Source organism: Uloborus diversus, chromosome 9, assembly GCF_026930045.1.
Source record: "Uloborus diversus isolate 005 chromosome 9, Udiv.v.3.1, whole genome shotgun sequence".
Lineage (NCBI taxonomy): Eukaryota > Metazoa > Arthropoda > Arachnida > Araneae > Uloboridae > Uloborus > Uloborus diversus.
The window spans coordinates 137,264,147-137,291,614 of NC_072739.1; the positions used below are offsets into that span (position 1 = coordinate 137,264,147).

Genomic DNA, 27,468 nt, shown 5'->3' on the forward strand with positions numbered 1-27,468 from the left:
TTATTTCTGTATGATACAAAACTTTACCATTACAAAATGTTTGATTAAATTTTAATTAATAAAATAATATAAACTTAGAAATTTGAATAATTATGAATTTTCTTCAACATAATGAGACATTTTCAGTATTTAATCTTAAGTGTTAATAGTTGATGTTTATTGTGATATTATACTACCTACACAGCATGCATCAATTCATCCACCTCCGAATAAGGGACACCTCTATTTAAGGGACAAAATGTCTGGTCCCCTAAGTGTCCCTTATTGAGAGGTTCTACTGTAATTGTATTTTATGTTCCAAAAAATTGATATATATTTTTTTTATTTAATGTTTAGTATTCTACAACATGGAAACACTAGTTTTGATAATGCAAACTAAATTAATTTAATTTCCCAGTGCACCAAAATATTATATGGATGCTTCACTTGCCAAATCGATTTACTCCATAAAACAAAAAGTCGAGAAAAGTGATGAAGAAGATACTGTTATCCATTGGAGTGAAAGGGCCTTCGTGTTCAGGGTTGCCAGATTTAAGAACAGTAAATACGGGACAGGCTTCTAGGAGTGAAAGGGGGGGGGGGGGGTATTTTGGAGGTTGAGGGCAATTACTGCATATGATGTATTTTTAAGGGGTGCTTTCCTACGTAGAATGTCTCTTCATGATAAATCTGAAAAATGCAATCGTAACTGAGCATTGAACTTTACAAACTGTCGCCGATCAAAGTATAAAAATTTTTTTCATTACAATTGACGATGTATGTGCAAAGATATACTTTTATTTACATTTGTCAATGCGCCAAGAGGAAGGAATCATTTGGCTTCTCATAGTCTGCCGCCAAAACAAAACTAAATTAAAACTAAAATAATTTTTGCGTTTGCTGCCACATGATTTTCTTATTCCTCTTTATTCCACAAATAATGTCTCGTTTTGTAAAATATTGTTATAACCTAGAATACGGGACTTAAGCCGTCCCGTATGGAAGTTCCCCTGGACGCGGGACAATTTTTCAAAATACGGGACTGTCCCTTGAAATCCGCGACGTCTGGCAACCCTGCTCGTGTTACATTTCCTGCCATTGAAGAATCAGAAATGTACTGAACCAAAAGTTTAATATAAATTCCCATTCTAAGCATTGATTAGGCACTATTAAAGCAGAAATGAGGATTCTTTTTTAAAGTGGAGTTAATCGATCTGGCAACTGAGGCATTCACATGTTGCTTTTCTCAGTGAAACTGTAAATGTATACACAAGATGGAATGTTTAAGTTAAAAATTTAATATACAGGGTGTTTCAAAATGAATAGCGTGGTTTTAACATGTTATAATATTTATTACACCAAACTTACAGCCACAAGTGATATATCAAATGAAAGAGAAACTCAAACAGTTTTGTTTGTTGGCATCAGTGCGCATGCTAACTGGTACTTCTTATCTGGATACTTTACAGCTATGGCTCTTCCCTCAACTGACACAAGATGAACCAGAAAACTTCATCTTTCAGCAAGATGGTGCGCCGCCTCACTGGCATAATGAGGTACCCGACCGCTGGATTGGCCGTAAGGGGCCTAATGACAGGGCTTGTTTCCCATGGCCTCCACGATCACCCGACCTAACGCCGTGTGATTTCTATCTATTGGGGTTTATTAAGGACCGTGTGCATGTGCCTCCACTGCCAGCCCACCTTCCCGAATTAAGGAACAGGATTGAAACAGCTGTTGCAGCAATTACTAATGAGACACTCATCAAAGGGAAGAACTAGCATATCGTCTTGACATGTGCCGAGTGACGAATGGTACTCTCGTTGAACACTTGTAGGCTGTTATGTAAAAAACTGTTTGAGTTTCTCTTTCATTTGATATATCACTTGTGGCTGTAAGTTTAGTGTAATAAATATTATAACATGTTAAAACCCTGCTATTCATTTTGAAACACCCTGTATTTTCCTTTAATGTGTGTATATACTTATGAGTGCAGTTAGCTTTTTAGAGAAAGAAAATAACTGGCAATTGAAAAAAAAGAAAGGCTTTTTTTTAAGTAAAAATTTTGTGCATATTTCTAAGAAGGAAAAATAATTTAGATTGCATATATTTTTAACTATTAAATGTCTGATTGCCAAGATATGAGAGGGAACAACAAACTAGGCTTTTGCTGCATTACAATTTAGTTTTTAATATTATTCTACATTAGACTTAATCTCTGTCTTTTTTGAAACACAGAGATAACATGTTCAATTATGTAACAACTAGCGGTACCCGCACGGCTTTGCTCGTAGTAGAAAATTAAAAGGTCATTTAGTCACCTGTATGTTTACAAATAACGGATGAATTTCTCGCCAATTCGCTATGCTAATTTGTTTGTCTATGTTATGGTAATTTACTCGGTAAAATGGGCTTAAAATTGGAATAGAAAAATAACAAAATCAAATTTTCGAAAAATCGCTTTGAGGTGTTCTCCCCCTTTCTCAATGCTCACCCCTATGCTACGAAATAATTTTGTGCCGAAAATCAGTCAAATGGCTATGCTCGTAACAGACATCCAGACTTTCAGCTTTATTATTAGTAGATTAAATTATTTATTATTAACAAGATATGAAAATATTCGGTATGTTTCCATTATATGCCCACAATAGTTGTTAGGGTAAGTTTGGAGGCTTTAAAAGACAGTCAATGTTAATCTCCCCCCACTGGGTACTAAAGTTATAAATAACCAGTTTCATTTCTGTATGTATGCATGTGGGGGGGGAGGACCACCTGAATTTTACCTTAGTGCATGAATGGGGGGCACATTACTGTAATTTTTGAAACATTATCAATTAGGCACCCAGTAATAGTACAAAACACAACATTGATAAAGCACTAATTAGCAATTGATATTTCGACACGCATTTTGGGGTATCAAAGAACCCCCATTTTAATGCAAAGAGTATGAACTTGGATGTAAAATCTTCTTGCATAACTCTACTTCCAATACCTCACACTTTTTTGCATTGGAAAGGAAATTCATTAAAACCCTGAAATACTTATTTTGAATCAATTGCTAATTCATGCTCATCAACATTGTGTTTACTAGTTACTTTGTTACACTAAGGAAAGATATGTCTTCTTTTTGTACGGACCAAGGATCAAAAGAAGTTTTTTTTTTTGAGTAAAGAATTAAAATGATTTTCTAGAATAATGGAGGTATTTTAGAGACGAAATCTCATGTCTCAAATATAAGGAAAGGTAATAGACTTAAAATTATTTTCTGAAATATTACAGGTAATTACTGACTTAAAATCAACTTGTTATTTTTAAAGATAAAGAAAATGGGATTAAAATGCTTTTATGAAAACCTAAAAATGAAAACTCAAGTTTCGAAACACAAATGACAAATTGTGGACTTGTGTCCTTTTAATCCAAATTCCTAATTGAAATTAAAGACCAGAAATGCAGATATGACCATTAAGAATGGTTTGATTGACATATTAAAAAAAAATGTTGAACAAAAAATATATCAAAATACTTTTTATTGTGTAAAATGCAAAGTACCATTGAAAACATTTGATCTTCATATTTTCTCCAACATTGCGTAATGGAAAAAATATCACTGATTACACATTTTAACTCAACACTATATTTGATCAATAACCATTTTTCCAGTCAATAACGTTCATTAACTGTCCTCCGCTGACATATCTTGAATAGTTGTCAGTTATAAATTTGGCAATCTGGAAAAATGCAAGAATAATCACTTCAATGACAAGAAAAATGTATTTAAAAAATGTTCAAGACTAGCATGCTTTAATAGTATAAAATTTGAATTAAAGTTCATAAAATTTGAAATTTGATAAACCAGTCTTTGACAAAGCAGAAAACTAGTTAAGCCTATTCTAAAATCACTATGGAAAAAACTTGAGCAGTTATAAACTAAAGAAAAATTAGAAACTATTGTAGTCAGCATGTAAATTTATAATAAATTATGTTCTGTTTGCTTAAAACAATGAGGACCAGGCCGGGATTTATGTACAGCTAAGCAAGCAATAGCTTAGGGCCCCCGCTTTGTTAAGGGGCCTCCAAATCTAGGAAATTAGCCTTATTCATTCCAAAAAAAAAGAAAAGTACTTGAAAAAATAAATTTCATATTCTAGTGCTTGAAAACCTTGAACATTTGGAAAATTGTGGCTACAAACCACAAATGAGAGGGAATAGGGAGAAGAAATGCCAATATATGTCAAATTCAGCTCCTTGCAACATTGTGCACCATAAATGTAAAAACCATGGTTCTCACGTTTTTGAAACATATTACAAACTTCTGTGACTCACATGTGTTTCATATCTTGCAATTTCTTTAATTTCGAATGCAGTATTTTCAAAATTCTTTTGTTATGTCTTGCTTTTATCTTACTTCTTATGCATACTGTCAATCTGTTTAGCACGGGGGGGGGGATACTACCTCTATTCCTTTTTGGTTTCTGCCCCACTTGCAACTGAAGAAAAGTTGTTGTCATGAGAAATTTATAGTTTTTTTTCTTTTAAATTTAAAATAGCAGTTTCTTACAAAGTTAGAACAGGACAGTAAAAATGACAGTCAAGTACTAAAATATCAGACAGGAAATTACAAATAAAGTGCATTAAATAATTTTAATTGTTCTAGATTCCTTGAAAATAATTCAATGTCTTTGAAAATCCTAAGCTAAGTGGGCTCCAATTTTATTTCTTATCAAATGTCTAAACCATGAATTGTTCAAATGGGCAGTATGTTACCCTATTGTTACCTATTTTCTAAATCTGTACATCATTTCTTTTACAGCATTTTTTACTATTGATCATTTTACAATTAATTTATTGTTGCATTTGTCTTTAGGTTGGAGGTGTGATTAAAATCTAATTGTACCAAAAGCCAATATGAGCAAGTAACAATGCACTGCCTTTTCTCTCTGTCAACTGCTGTCAAAGATTTGTCTATTCAAAAACAATTTTTACTGTGTACTACTCTGTATGAACAAAATTCTCACTGAAGGTAACGAAGATAATCAGAGATTTCAAACGGTACTGGTGGATGGAGCTGGGTGCCCACTAACAGGAAGAAGTGTGATAAATCTTTTGCTTTGAGAAGTACTGAACCACCTTCCTTACAGTCCCGACCTTGCACCAAGTGATTTCAGTCTCTTTGGACCCTAAAAGAAACACTTGGGGAAATCAGCAATTCAGAACCAATGCTGTGGTTCAGCAAGCCATCTTCATGTGGTTTCACATTCTTGACAACGACTTCTTCAAGTCCCAACCTCCAAGTGTTTCTTTTAAGGTTTAAAAGAGATGGAAATCCCTTGGTGCAAGGTCAGGACTATAAAGAGGGTAGTCCAATACCTCCCAAAATAAAAAACTTCTCACACTTCGTCTTGTTGGTGAAAACCCAGCTCCATCCACCAGTTAATGTTTGAAATCTCGGATCCTCTTCGCATGATTTTTATTCATAGAGAGAATCTCCACACATCATAGCTCTTGTTACCTTCCTTTTTGGAAACCTTATGTACATTACTGATAGGCCACGAGTTTGGCTGAAAAGTTGCACTAGCACAAAAAATCAATAATACATAAAATTTGATAATGAAAACAGGAATCAAATCTAAAGAATCAGTAAAGAATTATTAAATTAATTTAAACTTTTTATTATCTGAATAAAGTAAAACCTGCAAAACATGCTACAAAATGAGGTGCTAATTTGATAAACTTTCTTGAAATGTAGCTTCATATCAGAAGAAGTTCAGATATTACTAGCTACATTACATGAAGATGTGTACTAATTAGCCATCAAAGCAATATGTTAATGATGCTTTAGTTACTTATTAAGAAGGAGTAGAGAATCAAAACAGAATAATATGTTATGACACTTACCCCATCTATTCTTGGTATGGCACCAACATGAGGAGTAATGTGAACCTTTAAAATAAAAAAAAAATGTAAACATCACTCGAAAGTACAGCCATGTAGATTGAACAAAATAAATCAATACCAACCCCAGGAGTCTTCCACAAAGGGTTTTCTGTAGCTAGAGGTTCATCATCAAAGACATCTAAAATTGCTTTTGATATCCAGCCTTCACTGAAAGAAAAAAAAACGGCTTCTTCAGATACGTGAATGACATTAAAAGTTTGTTTCAAAAAATATATATAACATCTGAAAAGAAAATTATTGTTGATATACAACAGTAATATAAAGTGCACACAAACGCTTTCAAGTTAGTTACCAGAATATTATTTCTCGGATGGGTAGAAAAAAAAAGCTTTATGACAAAAATTATGAAATCCTAATCTACAGTAAAAAATTACAAACATTTTCAATAGCAATGAAAATTGCATGCATGCATTTTTACATCACCAGGAAGATCTTTCCTGTTTAGAAAAAATGTAGAATTTTACTCTCCCTTCATTCCAACTTAGTCGGAAAATTTTATCATTTTAGTACTTTTTTGTACAGATTACTGATACTGATTTACAAGAGTGCATTTTCGTTTCTTTAAAAAATTGCTTTTGACATATACAGTGGAAAGATGCTTCTGGGGATAATGCCGCCATCCTGGAGGCATCGCCCTCAGAGATGTAGCCTCATAACCCCGATCTGACAAGATGGAAGAAATATAGAGTTAAAGACATCAAAACACATGGAAGTGATCAATATTGTTGATTAAAATGCAGGTCAAAATAGCTATTTAAATGTTATTCATAGCGAATGCAGGTATTATAGCAATCAAAGGTACATACCTCAGCTTATTCAAAATGGAAATATAAAATCAAACCTCTTGAAAACAACGTTGATCACTAAAATCAAAATAACACGCGCAATGACTGCCATTCACTTGCGGCATTGATTGTAACATCGTTCACTACAAGCCAGGGGCAGTCAGGCCGGGTAACCAGTTTTCTTGACTCAAATATCAGGGGTGACAACATTTATCCAGGTGGCGGCAATCACTCCGGTCTACCCTATTGAGTTGAATTTTTGACTGCTTTAGTCGAATAACAAGTTCAGAATATTGATAACTCCGTATTCCTATTTAGTTTTGCACTACAAATTGAATCAATTGACTCTTTGAACGCGTTTTGTGAACACTTTTTGAACAACCCCTTTTTAAAACAGTTTAAAGCATGCTTTTTGAGACAGATTTCAAAACACTTAACTAAGAACACTTTTCAGAACAATTATTGGGTGTAGCACACTTTTTTTTTTATCACTTGTGGGAACACATTTGAGAATGTTTTTTAAACACTGACACATGTTGCCTTTTTTAGAACAATTTGTAACTCTTTGGGACACTTTTTGCAACCTCTTTTCCACTTATGAAACACTCCTTTGATTATACCAGTATTTTTTGCTGTGAATTTTACAGCAATTTTGTGAGACAGCTTTCAACTGCTGCCGAGCAATGCATGATCTTCGATCAGGGAAGGTCACTCTTTTTGCCGGCATTCTTAACACCAACTAGCAGCCATTTTTTGCTTCAAAACTTTTAATAGAGTCATATTGAGATATTCTATTGATTGGTAGTTAAAAAAGGCTGTTGAAATTTTATTTGAGGCAGTGAGAAACAAAGGGATGTAAGTGGACATTTTCAAGTTTTGAGTAAAACACGTTAGAAGATAAAATCCTAGTTAGGCTTTCATTGAAAAGTTTTTCTAAATCATGCTATATAGCAACACCTACCAGAGCTACTAGTACTATCTTTTGCTCCAAGACAGAGGAGAGGTTCACCTACTATTTGTACTGGTTATCTCCAAATTTTAAATTTTGTCACTTACATCATTTTGCTTTTCACTGCCTCATTTTTTAAGGAAGATAGCAATGATATGACGATTGAACCCAAATGTGTTCTCAAACTGCTCTCAAATGTTCCCCCAATCACTACTCAAATGTGTTACAAGCTTAAATTTAACAAATATACTCAGCAGGACAAATTTGGAACTGATTTGAAGCACATTTCACAACACTTTCTTTTTAATGGAACACATTTGCACATTTAGACAATGAAACACTTTTTTTGTATGATCTTATAGCATTGTAACTCAAGATCAGGGGCGATTGGGTGCCAGAACACAGTTCCAATACTTCTTTTCCGATCCTCTATCACATAAAACTGGTTACGACTAAGGGTTCAAGTATTTCTAGTTGGCGTTCTGGCACTGAAAATTTAACAAATTCACCACTGCTCAAGATGCTGTAAGTACTGCTCAAAAGAGGACTCCATACTTAAATAGGTTAAATTCTGGTTTTCAAACACAAAAGTATTATTTAAACATCATTTAACGTTTTAAAAACATTTTTTTCCCCAAAGTTTGGGGCAGATCCCCTATTAAATCTTAGCGATCCCCAAGGAGTCCACGGACCACAGTTTGTGAAGCCCTGCTTTGTAGCTTTTGAAATCCATATCTTAAAAAGCTAAGCAAATACAAAGCTCTTATAATGACGATGAAATTCTGAAAACATGCTCACCTTAATGCTCTAATAACAGTGGTGTCCTTAATAATGTCACCTCTCCCAATATTAATGAAAACTGGTTTCTGAAAACAGTAAAAATATTCAATATATTTTGATTAAAAAAAAAACAACATCAACATAGTACGGCCATCTCACCTATTGTCATCACTATGTTGGGGCATGTCACTGTCAAAGGTCTTGAATATTTATAGCCTTTGAAATTGACTCCCTACACACATATACGCGAGGGTCATTCAAAAATTAAAGAGACAAATTGGTGCAGGGAAAAGACTTGCTACTACAAGTTTGATACATTTGGGATCTCAAATTGGCATCACGGGGATGAGTTCTAATTAGCTGATTGATAAAAATTGCTCTGTTTATAGCCTCAAAATTAAGTTAAATGATTCCGAGTTTTCTTGAAAATTCTGCATTGGTTGAACAAGTTCTCTAATTCATTTCTGGATTGCTGAAAGTGAAAACTGCTTAATGTATAATGACTTCAGTGTATAATGACCGTTGTATGAGCCGTGAAATTTTTTATGGGTGGGTAGAACAGTTAGAAAGTGATCGAGAATCAGTGTCTGGTGAACACCGTTCCGGCCAGCCTACTGAAGTTGCAACTTCCTTATTTACCCTTTTAAAATTCGCAAAATTAAAACATTTTCAAGCAGGTGGTTATGAAATGGGGAAATGTGTGTTTGTTGCCCCCAATAACTCTTGAGGGAACACACTGAATAGTACAAAACATTTTTGTCTTTACATGCTCAAAAGTATTTATTGATAATACATACTATAACAGAATACATTCTACAATTCACATGCAAGTTTTCTACTTTTCCACTCATTAAAAACAATTAATATGTTTTGCTTTTCTTTCTTGATTTCTGTGCATATTTTTTCGTTTTCATTTTTTTTTTAAAGAATCATTGATTCTTAAAAAAAAAAAAAAAAAAAAAAAAAATGCACAGTCTTTAGTTGAGACTATCAATGTTTTCAACTTTCTTTTTCCATTTTACAGTAATAAATGCAATATAGTGACAAGTCTCATACGTAATACCTATAAGATTGCCTAATTGTTTTCATTGAAAAGTATAAGTTCCTAATAAAGTGGCTATAACTAGTAACAGGGTTCATACTCTATTTGGATGAAAAAAATCCATGACTTTTCCAAGACTTTTTCATGACTTCATAAAATGTTTCATGACCTTGTTACAAGAAGGGAATAGTACTATTTAATATCAAATTTGCCAATTTTTTCAGAAAAAAACATTAGCAAAACTCCTACTACCTCATCGAAGCACTTGTAATTGCAAAATTATCAGTGCACACCTAAAAATCTATTCTTATTTGTCTTTTTTCACATAAATTTAAAATCTCAGAGCAAAGTAAAAATACAGTGAATGGAATGTAATGATTCTTAAATACTCTTTATTTTATTAACAGGCAGAATGATAATGAATGGGTCAAATGTTGAATGTGTTATTACTGAGTTTCAATAGATTTGCTCAAAAGATGCCTTTTAATGTCAACTGCGCATTTAACCATAAACATAATCTGACAGTATTTTTGTTTTTTAAAGTAAAGCCACATTCTTTAGTGAATTCATGAAAAAAAACAAAAGCTGTTAGTGGAGTGAATGTGTGCTACTGTTTTAGAGTACTAGAATTCCCCTATTTCTGTATCCCAATGCCTGACTAAAGATCTTCATTTTCTAAAACCTTTAACAATTTAAGATAAACTATGATAAGTTTAATAATAAAATTTTTACAAGTGATGGAAAACTCGGATGCAATTGATTAGTATTTTTTGAGTGAGCGAAATCAAAAATCTGAAAGTTTAATTCTACAGAATATATAAGAAGTGCTGAAAATAATGGTAAATTAAAAATGAGTAATGGTCCAAGTAGTAAAATTACATTGCAAAAAAAGACGAGTGGCTGCTACAGAAGTGGATGCAATGAGATTTCAAAATTTAGACTTGTTTTTGGGATCCTTCAATTTTCCAGTTTTAATAGCTTTTATGTGCAATGCTGTTAAATCACTCAAGATTTCCAATGCTCTTTTAGATACCGTTACTTTCTCTTAGATCAGGACATTTTTACATGACATCAAATAAATTTCCATGACTTGGAAAAAAAATTTCAATTTTCCATGACTTTTCCAGGTCTGAAATTTGCTATTTTTTTTTTTTTTTTTCATGACTTTCCAGGATTTCCATGACCCGTACGAACCCTGTAGTAATAAAATTGCTTAAAACTCTATGACGCATTAGGTAGAATTTTAAATTTCCAAGTCTACTATAAATAAAAGCATTTGAAGATTTTTTTTTTTTTTAATCAATTGTAAAGATTTTTATAGAGAGACAGGGTTGGCTTTTTGCCGGCAGAAACTGGTTTTTGCCCTGCCAGTGGCAGAAACTGGTTATAACCGGTAAAAACCGGCAGAAACTGGTAGAAACTGGCAAAAACTAGAAAACGTTTTTAATAGCTCTAGTAATTACTTAATGACAGGCAATTAAGTAAAATAAAAAATGTAACTCCATTTTGTCATTGCAAAAACTTAATATGATAGTTAATATGGTAGTTAATAATTAGTGTAAAAATATTAAACAACAAGACTGACATTTCCAAAGCAAAGTAAAATTTATCATAGTTGAAATTGCTATGTGTTAGAAATTTTAGCCTTGTAATGTTGTAAGTAACACATTTTTCAGTTTATTGTTTATAATTATTTTGTTTGCATTTAATATAAAGTGTAATATATATATCAAATATTTAAATAAATACAGATGTTTTATTTCATTAAACTCTAAAATTCAAGAACTTGTCATTTTACACTTAATACAGTGAAACCTCCCTTAACGGACACTCCCGAATAACGGACACCTCTAATTAACGGACATTTTTGCAAGTCCCAGTCCCTCAATATAGGCCATTCCATCATGGGCGGATTTAGGACTGAGTTCTTGGGGGGGCAGGATTTTTTTTTTTTTAGCAACATTTTCATTGCTCCCCCCCCCCCCACTCCCATGTTTTTGTCTTTTTCCTATGATGCATAAGTCCATGCTTCACTCTTTTGTGTGTCGTTTTGATTAATGTGTGTTTTCATGCTGTCCTTTTTGAATTGACCTTAAGAGAGGGAGCCGGTAACAAGAGAGTGATGCAGGGCTCCCTTTTAAGTGGGAAATAGAATATCTCCAATTTTAGGGGGCCAGGGGTTTCTCCTCCGCAGGAAATTTTGTAAAATGAATATAAAATTCTGCATTTTGAAGCCTTATAGAGATTAATTGGATAGACATAGATATTGATAACTAGATTATACAGTTGTACAGTTTAGTTCAAACTTTGTAAGAAACAGCCATTTTGAAAGAAAAAATAAACTATAGATTTCTCATTATAACAACCTTTTTTTAATTATAAGTAGAGTGCAGAAAACGAAAAGGAATAGAGGTAGTGTATCATTTTTTTTCCTGGCTTAAAAAGATCAACAATATGCATTAGAAGTAATTGGAGCCCATTTTGCTTAGGATTTTCAAAGTTTTATCTAATTATTTTCAAGGACTCTAGAATAAATAAAATAAATAAAATTACTTAACGCACTTCGCTTGTACTTTCCAGTCTCTGATATTTTAATACTTGATTGTAAATTTTTACAGTCCTGTTCTAACTTTGAGAAATAGCTATTTTAAATTTAAAAAAGAAAAGTAACCATAGATTTCTCATAACAGCAACTTTTCTTCAGTTGCAAGTGGGGCAGAAAACGAAAAGAAATAGAAGTAGTGTACTGTGTATTTTTTCCCGTGCTAAACAGATAGACAATATGCAGAAGAAGTAAGATAAAAGCAATCAATACAAAAGAATTTCCAAATTACTGCATTCGGGATTGAATAACTAGCAAGATATGAAACACATGAGTCACAAAACTTTATTTCAAATAATGTTACAAACGTGAGAACCATGATTTTTACATTTTTAATACAGGATGTGGCAAGGAGCTGAATTTGACATATTTTGGCATTCCTCCCCCTCTACCATTTGTTAGACATTTTAAAATTTAAGATTTGTAGTCACACGTTTTGAAATATTCAAGGTTTTCAAGCACTTAAAAATGAAATTAGTTTTTTCAAGCAATATCTATTTTTTAAGGAACGAATCATGAATTTTTTTTTTGGGAGTTAGGGACCCACTTCAAAGCAGGGGCCCTAAGCAATAGCTTGTTTATCTCATAGGCAAATTTGGCCCTGTTTGTAATTCACTCTTACCTGCAAATTTTTGCTTGATTTTTTGTAATTTTTACGAAAATTCGTCAATTTTTACGGTTAAAGGATTTTTAAGAGTTTACCAAAATCTTTGTTAGGTTTTTACAGACTTTTATAAAATTTCAGTAAAATTTTTCAAAACTTTTGATGACTCAATTATTTAGATTTCAATAATGGCAAGAACTGACTCACTTAGACTTAGATGATTATGACTAACCTTATTTTTTAAACAGTATTTATAAAGTAAGTAAAATTGTACTCTCCTTCCAAGTAAAAAGATTCATTTAATCAGAATACTCAGATAACTGAAATTTATTCAGTTTGCGATAGTATTTATTCTCTCTCTCTCTTAAAAAAGAGAGAGAAGGAAAAAAAAACTATGCTTTTTAGAATTTCTTAAAGGACCAATTAATCTACTAAGAACATAAATATTATGCACAAATATACTTGAAATGTGGACACAAATCAAGTAGATCGTTCTGTTAGCGAGAATGGAGGCGGGTGGAGTTTTCTCCCCCCTTTGCTTTAGGTTCTAATTTGTCAAAATAATAGTCAATTATTAGAAGTGTTGCAGCTTAATGTAAAGCTCGTTTAGCCTATATTTTCATTCACATACTTGCCCAAATGGTTTTCAGTCCAAAATAATGAATTTAGACACGTTTTTAGCACCCCAGGGACAGCTGTTTTATTTGTATTTAATGTTCGTTTTTGTTTTTTTTTTTTTCTTTTCTTTTCTCCCGTCAGAAAAGGACATTCGCTTTTCTCTTCATTTTCATTAAACTATTAAAAAAAAAGTCAAGATTTTTTGTTTTAAGATTTTGGAAGATATGTTGTTACTGTATAAAGTCCTCCCAAAACCGGGGCGCATTGCCCCCTATGCCCCCCTTATAAATCCACCCATACCCTTCGGAAATATTCAAAAAATAAAAAAATATATATTTTTTAATTTTTGGAAGATGTGTTGTTACTACATAAAGTCCTCCCAAAACTGGGGGGGCATTGCCCCCCTCTGCCCTCCCATAAATCCGCCCATGCATTCCATGTAATTCACTCTGAATAACGGACACTCCGAATAACGGACAGCTATTTCACAAAAAATTTTCTTGCGATCGTAGCGCTTCCGTTTTTTTTTTCTTTTCACATAATATCTTAGTAACTGCTTGCCTTACAAAGCTTTTCATCCTCCACAACTGATATTCCACCCCCGTCATTTCCTTATCACTGTTTCTTGGAATTAAAAGAGTGGTAATGGGCAGAGGCAGCGATTGAGCTTAAAAGTTGGGAGCAGAAAAAAAAAAGAACTAAAAGGCATGGTACTTTTTACGGGCAGCAAAAAATGAAAAAGAAAAAAAAAGTCATAATTTTGTAACGGCTAGTTTTGAGAGTATTGAAGCAGATAAGTGATAACTGATGTCAGCCTAACAATTAACATACATTTTTATTAAGATTTTAATGAATTTTGTACACAATAACTATCCAAAAGTTAAGATAAAAAAAGAAACTTGGCGCTTTTTTCTAAGTGGGGCTCTCGGGAGATGCAATTGAGCAGATCGGCGCCGGTAATAGTCAGCTTTATGGCGCCGTGGTTTCGTTGGGTTGTTTAATTTTTAGACATGAAAAAGATCTGCGCATATTCAAGGTCATATTGCCAACTGTCAATCATGCAATAGTGATACTCGAGATAAAATAAATAAATTAACCATAAAAAGTGTGTGGGGGGAGGGGAGTTGCTCCGCCGAATCGCCGCCGTTGATAATGCAAAAAAGAGATGTCAAACTGTTTTAACTGATTACTTTAATTGATTAAATGTTTTTTAAGACAAGTGTGTGCTGTCAGTATACCTTTATTAAGAAAAAACAGATTAATTACACTTGACGTAAAATGTAGTAAACCTTTCGCAATTTTTTCGATTGTGTTCTACAAAGGGAACAACATCCCATTTTGAAAAAGGTAAATTAAGTAGTTCCTCCTAATAGCGGACACCTCCCAATAACGGACAAAACTTCTGGTCCCTTAACTGTCCGCTATTCGAAGGTTTCACTGTATAACTGAATAAAGCTATTCTCAAAGAGCTTAATCAAGCAGTTACTGATAATCATTTACTTGCCTGTATGCTTCATCCAAAGTATTTGGGAGTAAATTTATCATGTAATCAAGAAGAAAGTGCCTGAAATTTACTCACAAATATTAACCCTGATTATGTACCTTATACCATTGCCTTACAAAACAAATCGGCCCCTTTTCCCAAAACTTATTTTTCCAATCACGTTGTAACAACTACTCCAAATACCACATGGTGGTCCAGTTTGAAAAAATGTGCTATAGATGAAAGTTTTGAGAGTCTTGCTTGTTCTTTGAGGATAATGCCAGCTAGTTCTGTTGGAATTGAAAGAATCTTCTCAAATTTCTCCTTTGTGCACAACAAATTGGGAAATTGGTTAGGTTTAGAAACAGCGTCAAAGCTTTTTTTTTTGTTACAGGCTGCTGCAGTGTGAAAACAATGTAAAATTTGATTTTGAATGGTGATAGTGTTGTAAATAAATTGTATTTGGGTTAATATTTAATTATTTTCCTTACACATTTTCTATTGTATGTCAGGAATTGCATTTATGGCATTTTTTGAGTTTCTGCCAGTTTCTGCCATAAATGTGGCAGAAAGGGGTTTTTGCCATGCCGGTTTTAACCGGTTTTCTACCAGTGGTTTTTACCGGCTCGGCAGAAACCTGCCAACCCTGTAGAGAGATAGTTTGAACCAACTAATTGAGGGAATCATTTACTTTTGCATATACAGTGGAGCACCGTTTATATGTTTCTCTTTTATACGTTTTTATCGATTACATGTTTTTCAAATTGGTCCCTGCAGAGTCTGATACACATTATTGTTTACCTATTATACATTTTTTCACTTATACGCTCTTTTCATACAGTCCCTTCAAAAACGTATAAATGGTCTTTACTGTAATAAAAAAAACTATTATCCCTATAAAATGCTTTTATAGTTCAAATGTTTCTGATATGCATATTAGAAGTCAAGCAAAACTATTGATTTGAAGAAAAACATTTATGACAAGGGAACAAGGATTGATTAATACATAAGGTTCGGTTTAGCAGTAATTTAACCAAACGTCTGCTTCTGGTGCTCTCTCTGTATTTATGAATTCCCATAAAGTTGATAAGGGCACTTCTTAAAAATGATTAAACACATTTGGGTATAGAATTAATCAGAAACTACAATTATATGCAGTCAATGTTTAGCTATAAGAAATAAAAGCAAAAAGAAAATATTATGTGTTAAGTATTGTATCATGATTTTATTACCAACAATTCTGATCAGTACAATTTTAAAATTAATCTTTTCCAATATCAAGTTACGTGCTTTGTTCTCTCGATGTTGCCAATCTGCTAAAACTTAAAACATAAATACATGACATGCCCTTTTTAAAGGAAATAAAAAGGATTAAAATATTTTCTACAGTAATAAATAAATAATTGAATTCAGTTCAAGTGTATCCATATCGCTGAGGCTTGACAATAGTTCTTGACGATCTTCTTACCGGGTTTTCCGCGGATGCTTGCTGGACATTTGTTTTGTGAACTATTTGTTCTGGCATGCTTGAATGTTCTTTATTTATTTCTCGATTTGATCCCTTAGCCAAAGTCGAAGGATAAAAATCTTCCACTGATCTTGTTTGTGAAGAACTATAGTGTTCTGATTTGTCTGGACGAATGTAAAATCTATTTCTGCGATAAACTCCACCATCCTTCCCTTTAATAACGTAAGACCGAGAATTATGATTGGATTGAATGACAGTTCCTTGCTTCCACGGCTCGTTCGGCATTTTACGAAACCATACCTTTGCCTAATTATGAAGAATTGGCAACTCTTTTCCATGTATGTTTGCATATTTATTTTGTGCTTTCTGTCGCTTCTTTAAAGATTCTTGTGCTTTCTCTAATGGGAAGTTTGGTCACATTTTCTCTGGATGCGATGGCAAAAGGGATCTAAGTCGTCTACCCATCAACAACTCAGCGGGAGAAGGAACATCAGAAGATGGTTGGGTTCTGTAGTCTAACAAGACCGTATATAAGTCTTTTCCATCTTGTGCTGCTTTTATCAGTGATTTTTTTATTGTCTGAATTGCTCTTTCAACCTGTCCATTGGCCCTAGGAAAGTACGGTGACGTGATCTGATGATTTATGTTCCATTCCATGCAAAAACTTTTTACACACTCTGAGTCAAATGGCGGTCCCCCATCACTCACGAGCTCCTCCGGAATGCCATGTCTGGAGAAAATAGATTTAAAGATAGTAGTTACGTTTTGTGCACTGTTATGCTTCACTGACTGAACTTCCACATATTTTGAAAAATAATCAATCAATAAAATATATTGTTGACCTTGCAAATGAAAAAAATCACAGCCCACTTTTTGCCATGGCCTTTCAGGTACTTCTTGTTCAATCAGAGTTTCTTTTTGATTGTTACGTTGGTGTTCCTGACAAATTTTACATCTGTTAATAAGGTTTTCTACATCAATATTCATGGAAGGCCAGTAAAAGTATTCTTTTGCCTTCACTTTACAAGCTACTACACCTCTGTGAGTCAAGTGCAACTTATTTAGTATTTCTGATCTTGAAGCTTGTGGCACAACTAACCGTTGACCGCGACAAATAATTCCTTCTTTTGTAGAGTATAACTCATCTCTACAATGCCAGTAAGGTTGGGCGAGTTTCTTAGTACTTCGTTTATCATCCCACCCATTTTTTATATGATATAAAACATCTTGTAATTCTTCATCATTTACAGTAATTGCTGCAATATCTTTCCACTTGCTTGGTGAAGCCCGAGTTAGAATATTTATTTTTACACTTGCTTCTGTCTCTTCTTCATTTTCAAATTTTTATTCTTTTAATTGAGCTCTGGAAAGTGTATCAGCAATGAGTAATAATTTTCCTGGGACGTACTTAAGTTTGACATCATATCTGTTAAGTCTAAGGAGCATTCGTTGCAGCCTAGGTGATATAGTATCATACTGCTTCTCTTTTAATCCAATCAATGGTTTGTGATCAGTCTGAACGATCACTGGTCTTCCATAAGTATAGTAGTTAAAATGTTCTAAACCATAGATTACGGCAAGCAACTCTTTTTCAATCTGGGCATATCGTTGCTGTGTCTCACTTAGTGATGCTGATCCATATGCTACGGGTCTGTTGTCTTGCAGCAGAACGGCTCCAAGTCCATTGCGACTTGCATCTACAGATAATGTCACAGCTTTATTTTCATTAAAATATTGTAAGCATGGAGCTTGTACTAGAGTTTTCTTGATTTTCTCAAAATCTCGTTGAATATTTGCGTCCCATATCCACTGTTTATCTTTCTTCAACAGTTCTCTTAAAGAATAGGTTAAACTCGAGAGGTGAGAAGTAAATTTAGATAAATATGTCACCATACCAAGGAATCTTTGCAACTCTTCACGGCTCTGTGGTGCTGGAAAGTCAACAATGGCTTTTACTTTCTTAATATCTGGTTCTATTCCTTTGTCAGATAAAGTGTGACCTAAATAATTAACTGACGACTTTGCAAGTTGGGTTTTACTGATATTGAATTTCAAATTGGCTTCCCTGGCTCGCATTAAAACTTTATTCAATAATTTGCAGTGCTTTTCAATGGACGATGAACCTAGAGCAATGTCATCAAAATATGGGTTTACTTCTGGCATATCATCAAAAGTTTCTTCCATAGCTCTCTGAAATTCCTCTGCAGCGTTATTAAGGCCAAATGGCAGAACTAAATACCTATATCTTCCCCATGGAGTTGCAAATGTAGTTAAGAATGACGATTCTGTATCCAGTGGTAGTTGCCAAAAGCCATTCTTTGCATCAAAAATCGTAAATATTTTACTTCCTTGAAGTCGTGTGATAAGGCTGTCATTTGTAGGTATCGGGTAATGAGGTCGTAAGATAGCTTCATTTAGTGGTCTTGGATCCAGACAGATGCGTAACTTTTTTGCGGCATTAACAACAACAATGCTGTTCACCCACTCTGTTGGTTCATCCACTTTTGTAATAGTTCCTGAATCCATCATATTTTTCAGTTCTTCTTTAACTTTATCATGCAAAGCAAGAGGTATTTTGCGGGGTGCTGCTATGTGAGGGGTGTAGTGATTTTTCAGTTTTATTTTTACTGAATGGTTTAAACGACCAACCCCTGTAAATACGTCAGAAAATTGGTTCAAAATTTCCTCAGGAGTTTCACCTAAGTAGCTCACAGGTCTCAATACATTATAAAGTCTTTGAATAAGACCTAATTCCTCACAAGCTTTGAGGCCTAATATTGGACTTGAATCCAAAGAGGTAACTAAAAATTTTAGAACCTTATTCACTTTCGCTGTTTTACATCTAAGCATACATTCACCAAGAATCGGCACAATATTATCGCTGTAATCAAGTACAGGTGTTTTGATTTTCTTCACCAATGGCTTTTCAACCCACTTTAATATCTCGCAATTTGGAATGACATTAACTTGAGCTCCCGTGTCCAATTTAAATGTGACTTCATTTCCATTTAAGTCTAATTTGTAAAGCCATACATTTCTTGATTTTCCTTCTTCCAGATGATTTATATATTTCAACTCTCCTAAGTACCCATTTTCTGAATCAGAGCCACTAGTTTGCTCTACAGTATTAACACTTGGCAAACGTTGTCTATTATTTGATTTTATTCGGCACACTTTGGACCAGTGATTATTTCCGCCACAGTTTCGGCACTTATCGCCAAATGCAGGACATCTTCTTGGCGCATGACTTTTTCCACATTTTTTACACAGAAATTCGCGTCTTTGCGAATACGTGCGATTTTCCTTGTATTTTATATCATCTAAATTAATTTTCTCAACTTTCTCACCCATTTCTGCCGCTTGCAATTTACTTTGCTCGGCTGTTTTACATTCAGCCACGATTTCATACAGAGTTTTTTTTATTTTTGTAAGTTTCCCGAATCAATCGCTCTTGTAACGATTTATCATCAAGTCCTTGAATTATTTTATCACGAAGCATTCGATCTGAAAGTTCACCGTAATTGCATTCCACTACTGCGCAGCGTAAACGTGAATAGTAATCCACGAATTTTTCTTCACTTTTCTGGCTTATTTCCAAGAATTTGAAAGAGGCGTAAACTTCATTCACATAATCTTTAAAGTATTTGTCAAATTCAGTCAAAATTTGTTGCAATGTTACCTCTTTTGATCCAACCTCAGGCTTAATGTTGAAAGTTCGTAACTGCTTCTTCAATTCATCGCCACAAACATGTCGAAAGAGGGCCGTTTTCGTGTTTTCCGATTCTTTACCATATTTTTAATGCTTTTACAAAATCGTTAAAATCTTCTCGCCAATGGCACCAAGCCTCGGATGGATTTGAGCCGGGATGAAAAGCTGCTATTGTTGGAAGATTTGCAGCCATTTTTTTTTTTTTTTTTAAACTTCCGAAATCAAATTTTACAAATAAAAGGACTAATGAAAAGCACTTTTTGCTTCTAGTACTGGCTACGTGAGTACTTTATACTCTGACACCATGTTAAGTATTGTATCATGATTTTATTACCAACAATTCTGATCAGTACAATTTTAAAAATAATCTTTTCCAATATCAAGTTACGTGCTTTGTTCTCTCGATGTTGCCAATCTGCAAAAACTTAAAACATAAATACATGACATTATGAAGGACTATTTCATTGAACAAAACAAAGGTTGAAAAAACGGGGGTGAGAGAAAGAAAAAGAAAAGAATATTAAAGGCAAATTAGACTAACAGTGCCTTATAGACATTTAAATTCGTTCACATTGCACTAGCATCCACAGAAATATTTTCTTCATTTAAGCTTTATAATTCAAATTATGGAACAGGTTTGGAACATTGTTATGTAAAAAAACTGAAGATTTATAAATTACATCAAAACAAGCAAATATGGTATAGTTAGTAATTTTCAAAAAGTCAAATTTTTTCCTTTTTTAAAAACATTTTTTATTGAATTTAATTAAAATTTCTATTTTAAAATAAATCCAAGAATTTTATAACCAGCAATACCATTAAAGAAATATTTTACTTCACTAAATTGAAACGACACAAATAAAAAACTATATACAATATTTAAAAATTCTTTTCTCTATAGCTATGGAAAATTTCATGAAAAAAACCTTGATCTTCTGTTTTTAATTTTGTATTGAGTTAGAATAAAGAAAAAAGCAAATACAATTCCTGTAAGACCAGTTAACTGCTGCATTTTTAGGCCAACAAAATTCACCAGGTATTTGCAAAATGATTATTACAGTTTTTAAATAAATATAAACTAAACTTTTTAAACAACAATTTAACTGTTATTCTTTTTTCTTTTTAAAAACGGCATTTTAGCTCAAAGCATCTGGAAAGTGAAAATCATTGGTGCATAGCACAATATAGCCATGGGCAAGTAACCAGCAGTAGATGGGTCATTTCAGGGTAATTTAGACATTTATCCGTAGCATGACCTATTTTTGCCATAACTTTTTAACTTACTGTTTGATTAGCTTATTTTATTTTGAGCTTTTCCCACCAACTCAAATTAAAATAATTTGCAAATCAAACAGTAAATGAAAAAGCTATAGCAAAAAAAGGTTACGTTATAGACTCTACTTAAATGTCAAAAATACTGTGAAATGACCCAGATACAAGATTTTGAGATACTTAAAGAAACCTGGTCTTGTTTCCTTACAAACAAGAGTTAAATGATAGAATTTGATACTTTTTTTCAAGCTCTATTTTCAGAGGAAACCAAGCAACTTCCAACAATAAAGCCAAAGTAATGTAGATGACAAAAATATAAAAAAGGAAAAAAAAAAGAAAAAATTATCCCAGGGCATCCTGCATTACATTAGCAATTTTAAATTAACAACCTCTTAACACACTGCAATTTTTCAAATTTAATGGCCATTGAGTTTTGCACTAGTATATGTACAAAGGGATGGTGTATTAAATTTAAAAAAAGTAGTTTTAACAGTTAAAAGCAATAAGTTAAATGAAAAAACAAGGGAAATAACTATGAAGTTTTTTAAAAAATTAAGGAATTTTTAAAATATTAATTTAATTTTGTAATGAATGCAACTATTATACTGTCGGGGGCATTTAAAAGGCAGTTACTGCAAATTTTTCTTTTCTTTTTTCTTTTGCATTTTCGTTATCTATTGTACATTAGCTTTACTGTACAAGCTTGCTTATTTGACTACCACAGAGAGAAAGCAGAAAAAAAAATTAAATTCTAGGATTTCCCTTTTGTTAGTAAGGAGAACAAAACGCTTTTCTTCAAATATCTCAAAAACTAATTTCTGCAAATACTGCCATTTACCGGCCCGTGAATGAGAAACTAACTACCACTAACAGTGAATGAGAAAATAAAATAGCTATTGACATTCAGCATAAAAAGTTTAATCTTCAAAATCTATTACCTTTTCACACTTCTTTAACACTTCCCCATCTAACAGACCTCTCGTCTCATCAGTACTCGGTAAAACATTACACAGATAATCACATTCCCTTAAAAGGACATTCAAATCAGTAGTAGCTCTGGAAGATCATAATATTAGGAAAATAAGTTCCATGTTAGTAAAGTATGACAAAAAAAATTAATAACAATAAATCAAACAGGGGAAAAAAACTTTAAAACATATGCATACTCATCAAAAGCATCACAGGGAGAACTCCTCGCATGTCTCACCAAAGAAATCACACGACAGCCACCTTTCTTTAAAAGTCGTCCAACTTTTAAAAAAAAGAAATATAGATTAACTTTTTAAAAAATAAACCGCAACAAAATGTAGCTAGCACAACAAATTTTTGTTCTTGCAAAAAAAATTTAAGTCATAATCCTACTGTAAATTTATTGAATTCAATATAATCTTTCAAACGATTTTTTCACATGGTAACCAAATTTTAAAGCACATAATTTTAAAAACATTTTTTAGACCAGACTAAGTAACTTAAGTCATGCATTAAAAAATATGCAAATGACTAATTATATTTCTTAAGTTTTGGTACTCCGAAAGAGAAAAGAAAATGCATATTTCATTAAGTTACAGTAATATATGATATTTCCCATTTTCAGAAACATTAGTCATAGGAATAAAATCAGCCAAGACTTAGTTTATTTGCATTAGAGTTTTTAGCAAAGAGTTATTTTCAACACAATATACACTACCTAAATGCTGGTAAACAGAAGATTCATTTTGAAAAAATATTTTTCATACATTTTTAACATATAGACACAATGATATTTAGTCTTGAAAGTCGGTCAGTTTATATGGAATTGCCATCTTAAATTAATTTGTAATTTTTTTATTATTTATTATTTTCAGGCAAACCATGATGAACAAGAGTAAGGTCAGGTGGGGTGAAATGAGTATAAAAACAGATATTTTTTAAATAATTATCAAACTATTCAAATCTGATATCCAGAGTTTTTACATTTCAACAATACACTTCACGTATCCATAGATATTATTACTGAAACAATTTTATTATTTAATACAAAAGCTGTTATTTCAAAGTCTGTTTTTATACTCAGTTCACCCTATGGGGTGAGGTGAAATGGGTAGTATTATTTTAAATTAAATTTCAGAGTGAAAACATGATTTTATTTAGTTTTTTTTTTTTTAATATAAGGGTAAAAATATATTGAACAATTTAGTCTGTAATTTCACAGCAATTAAAGGTATAATGTTCACGAATATTGAGGATTGGCTGACTTAGTTTTTGATGATCTGTACTTCTTCAATCTCCATTTTTACATTACTGAAGAAGGTGGAAAATTTCCCATCAAAGACTTCTTAAGAATTTTTACAACATAAACACAAGTATTTAAAGACTCGAGAACGTGAGCAATAAAATACTTTTTAAATTTCTCAGCAATGTAGTCAACTAGCACCCAATCTCTTGTAGATATTGTACATAAGCTTAGTGGAATGGAAGTTTGATCAGACTGGTTTTTCAATTTATTCAGTTAGCTCTGGCTTTGTCTAGTGGTTGCTGCGCATGACTTGTATTGGGCAGTAGGCAAATGATAATTTCTCTGCCGATAACATTGCGTTACAGTTTCATACATCAGATGGCTTGCATGTTTTTTCAGATGCTTTGCAAAAAGTTTGAACCATTCTTCAAAGATTGTGTCTTCCATTCAACCAGATTTAGTGCAACCATAAGCAACTCCATAATATAAGGATTACAGAATCAAAACTTTCAATAAAATGGACGGCTTACCTCAGAAAAAAAATTTTAGTCAGAAAAAATGTTAATTCCACAGCCTATGTCATTAAGCCTAATAGTATACCCATTCCATCTCACTTAATTTTTTTAACATATTTCTTAAAATGCATGGAATTTTTCTTTTCTGTTTTTTTCAGTTGAGAAAGGTGACTTCCTTAAATGAAAATAACAGTAGTAGAATGCTATCTAAATTCAAACAAAATCTTGAAAACAAAGTTTCAAAGATATTAGCTAGTTTTGATTTATACTTAACGATCCAAAAATTTTTTAAAATTTTAGCTTTTCATAGCACTTGCCTCAGCTGCTTTTCTTACCAATTTTGCTATAGGCAAACACTATCTAGTGCAATAGTAACAATTTTTCTACCAGAATACCATGATCAAAACCAGCATTCACATTACGTTCCTCTGATAATATGTATTGCTAACTTCTTTTTGACCATGGACAAATAAGGCAAGCCAATTTTTTTCTCTGTGCGTGATTAAGTTAAATTTATTCTGAAATTGGAATGCAGATTAATTCTCCATTTTCAAGGAATTTTCCTTTTCGAAATTTACTATAGTCACTATCTGGCAGAATTTTAATTCTAAGGCAGCTGTCAGTGTTTTGAGAGATTTTTTTAAGACACAGAAACTAGATAAACAATAGCTGACAGAAAAATCAATAAATTAACACAATATGCAAAAGCTTGCAACCAAAAATAATATCTTTCTTCTCATATTATGATCAAATAAAAAGATACATTTCTAAAGTTTGTTTATTACTCTGAAAAAAGATAATAGTAATATTTTTCTTAATTTTATTGTAATCACTTTAAAAAATATAGAGTTATAAAGATTCATTATAGAAATATTGAGTTTTTTTATTTAAAATCGGATGTAGTGAACCCTTGGTTATAGCTATCCTTTCAGACAGTCCACGGGGGTTCATTATAGCAGGGTTTGACTTTTTTGTTGTTTTTTTTCAAGTTTTGAAGTCAAAAAGAGGCCATAACAAATAAAAATGTACATTGAAAATGAAACAAAAACAAAAAAAAAAAAAAAACTGGTCTAAAGCAAGAAGAAAGTTACCAGAACATCCAAGATTTCCAGCTCCAAGGATTCCAACAGTTAAATCACTTAAAACTCTGAAATTTGGAAAGAAGGGTCTTGCCCTATGAAAGAAAAAAAAAAATAATTAATTTTGAAAATTAATTTCAAAATTTAATTTGAATTTTGACACTTTGAATTCAAATTATGTTTTTCGCAATCACAAGTGTGTATATGTGTGTGTTTGTGTCTGTGTACAGGCATGAGTGTGTGTGTAGGTGTATGTTTGCATGCGTGTGTGTGTGTGTGTAGGAATTTGGACACAACCTGGAGACGGTTTTCGCTAGAGGGGCAGCATCGGGAGGAGCCGGTCGACGATGGTGCTGCAGAGGGAGGTAGGGGGAAAATAAAATCATAGGAATTCAAAACAGTCAAGTGAGAACAATAAGCAATGTGACTGCTCAAGAACATTTTAAAATTTCAGCAACAAAAACTTAGTTCTATAATTTTTAATCTATTGTGTAAAACAATACCAAGAACAGCTAGCTAAAAATACCAAAGTATTACAATGTTGTAAAGTATGGAAATACTAAAGAAAAAAACTTTTACTTTCATTTTCTATTTAGAGTAGTGCTAATATTTACATGTTTAAAATTGATTTAATAGCATATCTTTGGAGAGTATTTTAATGGTCATTGGCAATAATAAAGCTTAATTTAATCACACATTGTCACAGTGTTTAGAAGACTAAATTGTGCTATCACTAGAAGGAAAAGTAGAGCAATTAATGGCTGAAATATTTTTTCAAAATTTTGAACATTTGAAAATTTAGTGGAAAATATTGATGTCATTCTTTGCTCTCAAACAATTTTGATGCTTTTCAAATATAAATTATGGAGGAGAGTTTCCCTTTTACTCATACATTTGAATTTTAGCCCCTGCAATAACATTTTAGAAAATTACAAAAAAAAAAAAAAAAAAAAAAATCATGAGGAAAAACAACCACAAGCCTGATATGAGACCCTCCCTTTTCAACAGCAGAAGACATGTTTCTATGATATTTTCAATTTTGACCAGAAAAAGACATCAGGTGTCTGCCAACATGAGATTCTCACTTTTAGCCAGAACAAAACATCATATGCCTGATATATTCTCACTTTTGACCAATATAAGGGTCAGGTGTCTGACATGTGATCCTTACGTTATAAGCCAGAACAAGATATTACATATTCAGTAAATTACCGCCCATTAGCCAGAGCTAAAGCAGAAATACATGAAATACACCTCCAGCTCAGTCATTTCCAGCCGAGGACTGCAGTTTCGTGCTTATTAGCACTCATCAGCCCGGCATAGGAAAGTGACTGAGCTGGAGATGGAAAACCTCTGAAGGAAGCCAAGAGTGACAAACAAACTGGTTGCTAATATAGAATTAGCGGAGCATAGAGGTTTTCCATCTCCAGTTCAGTCACTTTCCTATGCCGGGCTGATGAGTGCTAATAAGCACGGAACTGCAGTCCTCAGCTGGAAATGACTGAGCTGGTGGTGTATTTCAAGATATTATATGTCTGATATGATATTCTCACTTTTGACCAGAACAAGGCATCAAATATCTGTTACGCAATTCTCACTTTTGGCCAGAACGAGGCATCAAATATCTGACACAAGATTCTCGCTTTTGGTCAGAACAAAACATCCAAGTGTCTAATATGAGTTTCTTATTTCAGGTACAGAAAAAGGAATCCTCACGCAATGTTTTAACATAAAATATTGGCATTCATAACTGAAAGCAAAGTTTCTTCTTGGACAACCAATTCTTTGGAACAAACAACAATGGACTTCTCAGATATCACTCTAATGAGATACATAATTTAGGCAGGGCCGTAACCAGAGTTTTGTTTCAGGGAGGGTTTTATCAACACATTTGTTTTGAAATATATATGTTCCATAAATTATAATTTTATTTGCCTATTCTAGTGGTTCTTGTTTTAATAGGCTGCTTAAATGAAGGTGCATGCTACTTTAAGGGCATTAATATGAGAGAGTATAAAAGGTGACGCGTCTATCAAATTTAGTAAAAAGTTTGATGCATGCATTATGTAAATTCATCCTTAAACTCATACATTTTGAAAAAATTAAAAATATTTGTAAAATATAGAGTTTGGACACATCAAATTTAAAGAGTTTTTATGTTTTTGTTAGCATCATTTATTCAAAATCTGAAGGAAACTATTGTTTCAAAGAAACCATGTTCACAATAACTGCAATAAAAATTGACATTGCAAATAAAGTACTGAGTTTGTACAATTCAATAAAAAATTAAAATTTCATTTCTCACATGATATTGAAAAATAATAGTAATAATAAAACTGTAATAATAACTTTTTGAGCAAACAAAGTATAAATAAAAAGCATATTTTGGAATAGTTTTTGAAAAATTTTGGAG

At 32.7% G+C, this 27,468-nt stretch overlaps 1 protein-coding gene across 1 annotated transcript in view; it reads right to left on the reverse strand.

Moving 5' to 3' along the window:
- Positions 1-3,614: 3,614 nt before the first annotated feature.
- LOC129230070 (glyoxylate/hydroxypyruvate reductase A-like) overlaps positions 3,615-27,468 on the reverse strand; it is a 33,976-nt gene continuing 10,122 nt past the window's right edge. Inside the window, exons 5-11 of the mRNA XM_054864459.1 lie at positions 25,068-25,150; positions 22,413-22,497; positions 22,185-22,302; positions 8,467-8,534; positions 5,997-6,081; positions 5,875-5,919; positions 3,615-3,707 (exon numbers count right to left, since the gene is read on the reverse strand). Of these exons, the coding sequence (XP_054720434.1) occupies positions 3,621-3,707; positions 5,875-5,919; positions 5,997-6,081; positions 8,467-8,534; positions 22,185-22,302; positions 22,413-22,497; positions 25,068-25,150 (571 nt within the window). The 3' untranslated portion in view covers positions 3,615-3,620. The remainder of the gene's footprint in view (positions 3,708-5,874; positions 5,920-5,996; positions 6,082-8,466; positions 8,535-22,184; positions 22,303-22,412; positions 22,498-25,067; positions 25,151-27,468) is intronic.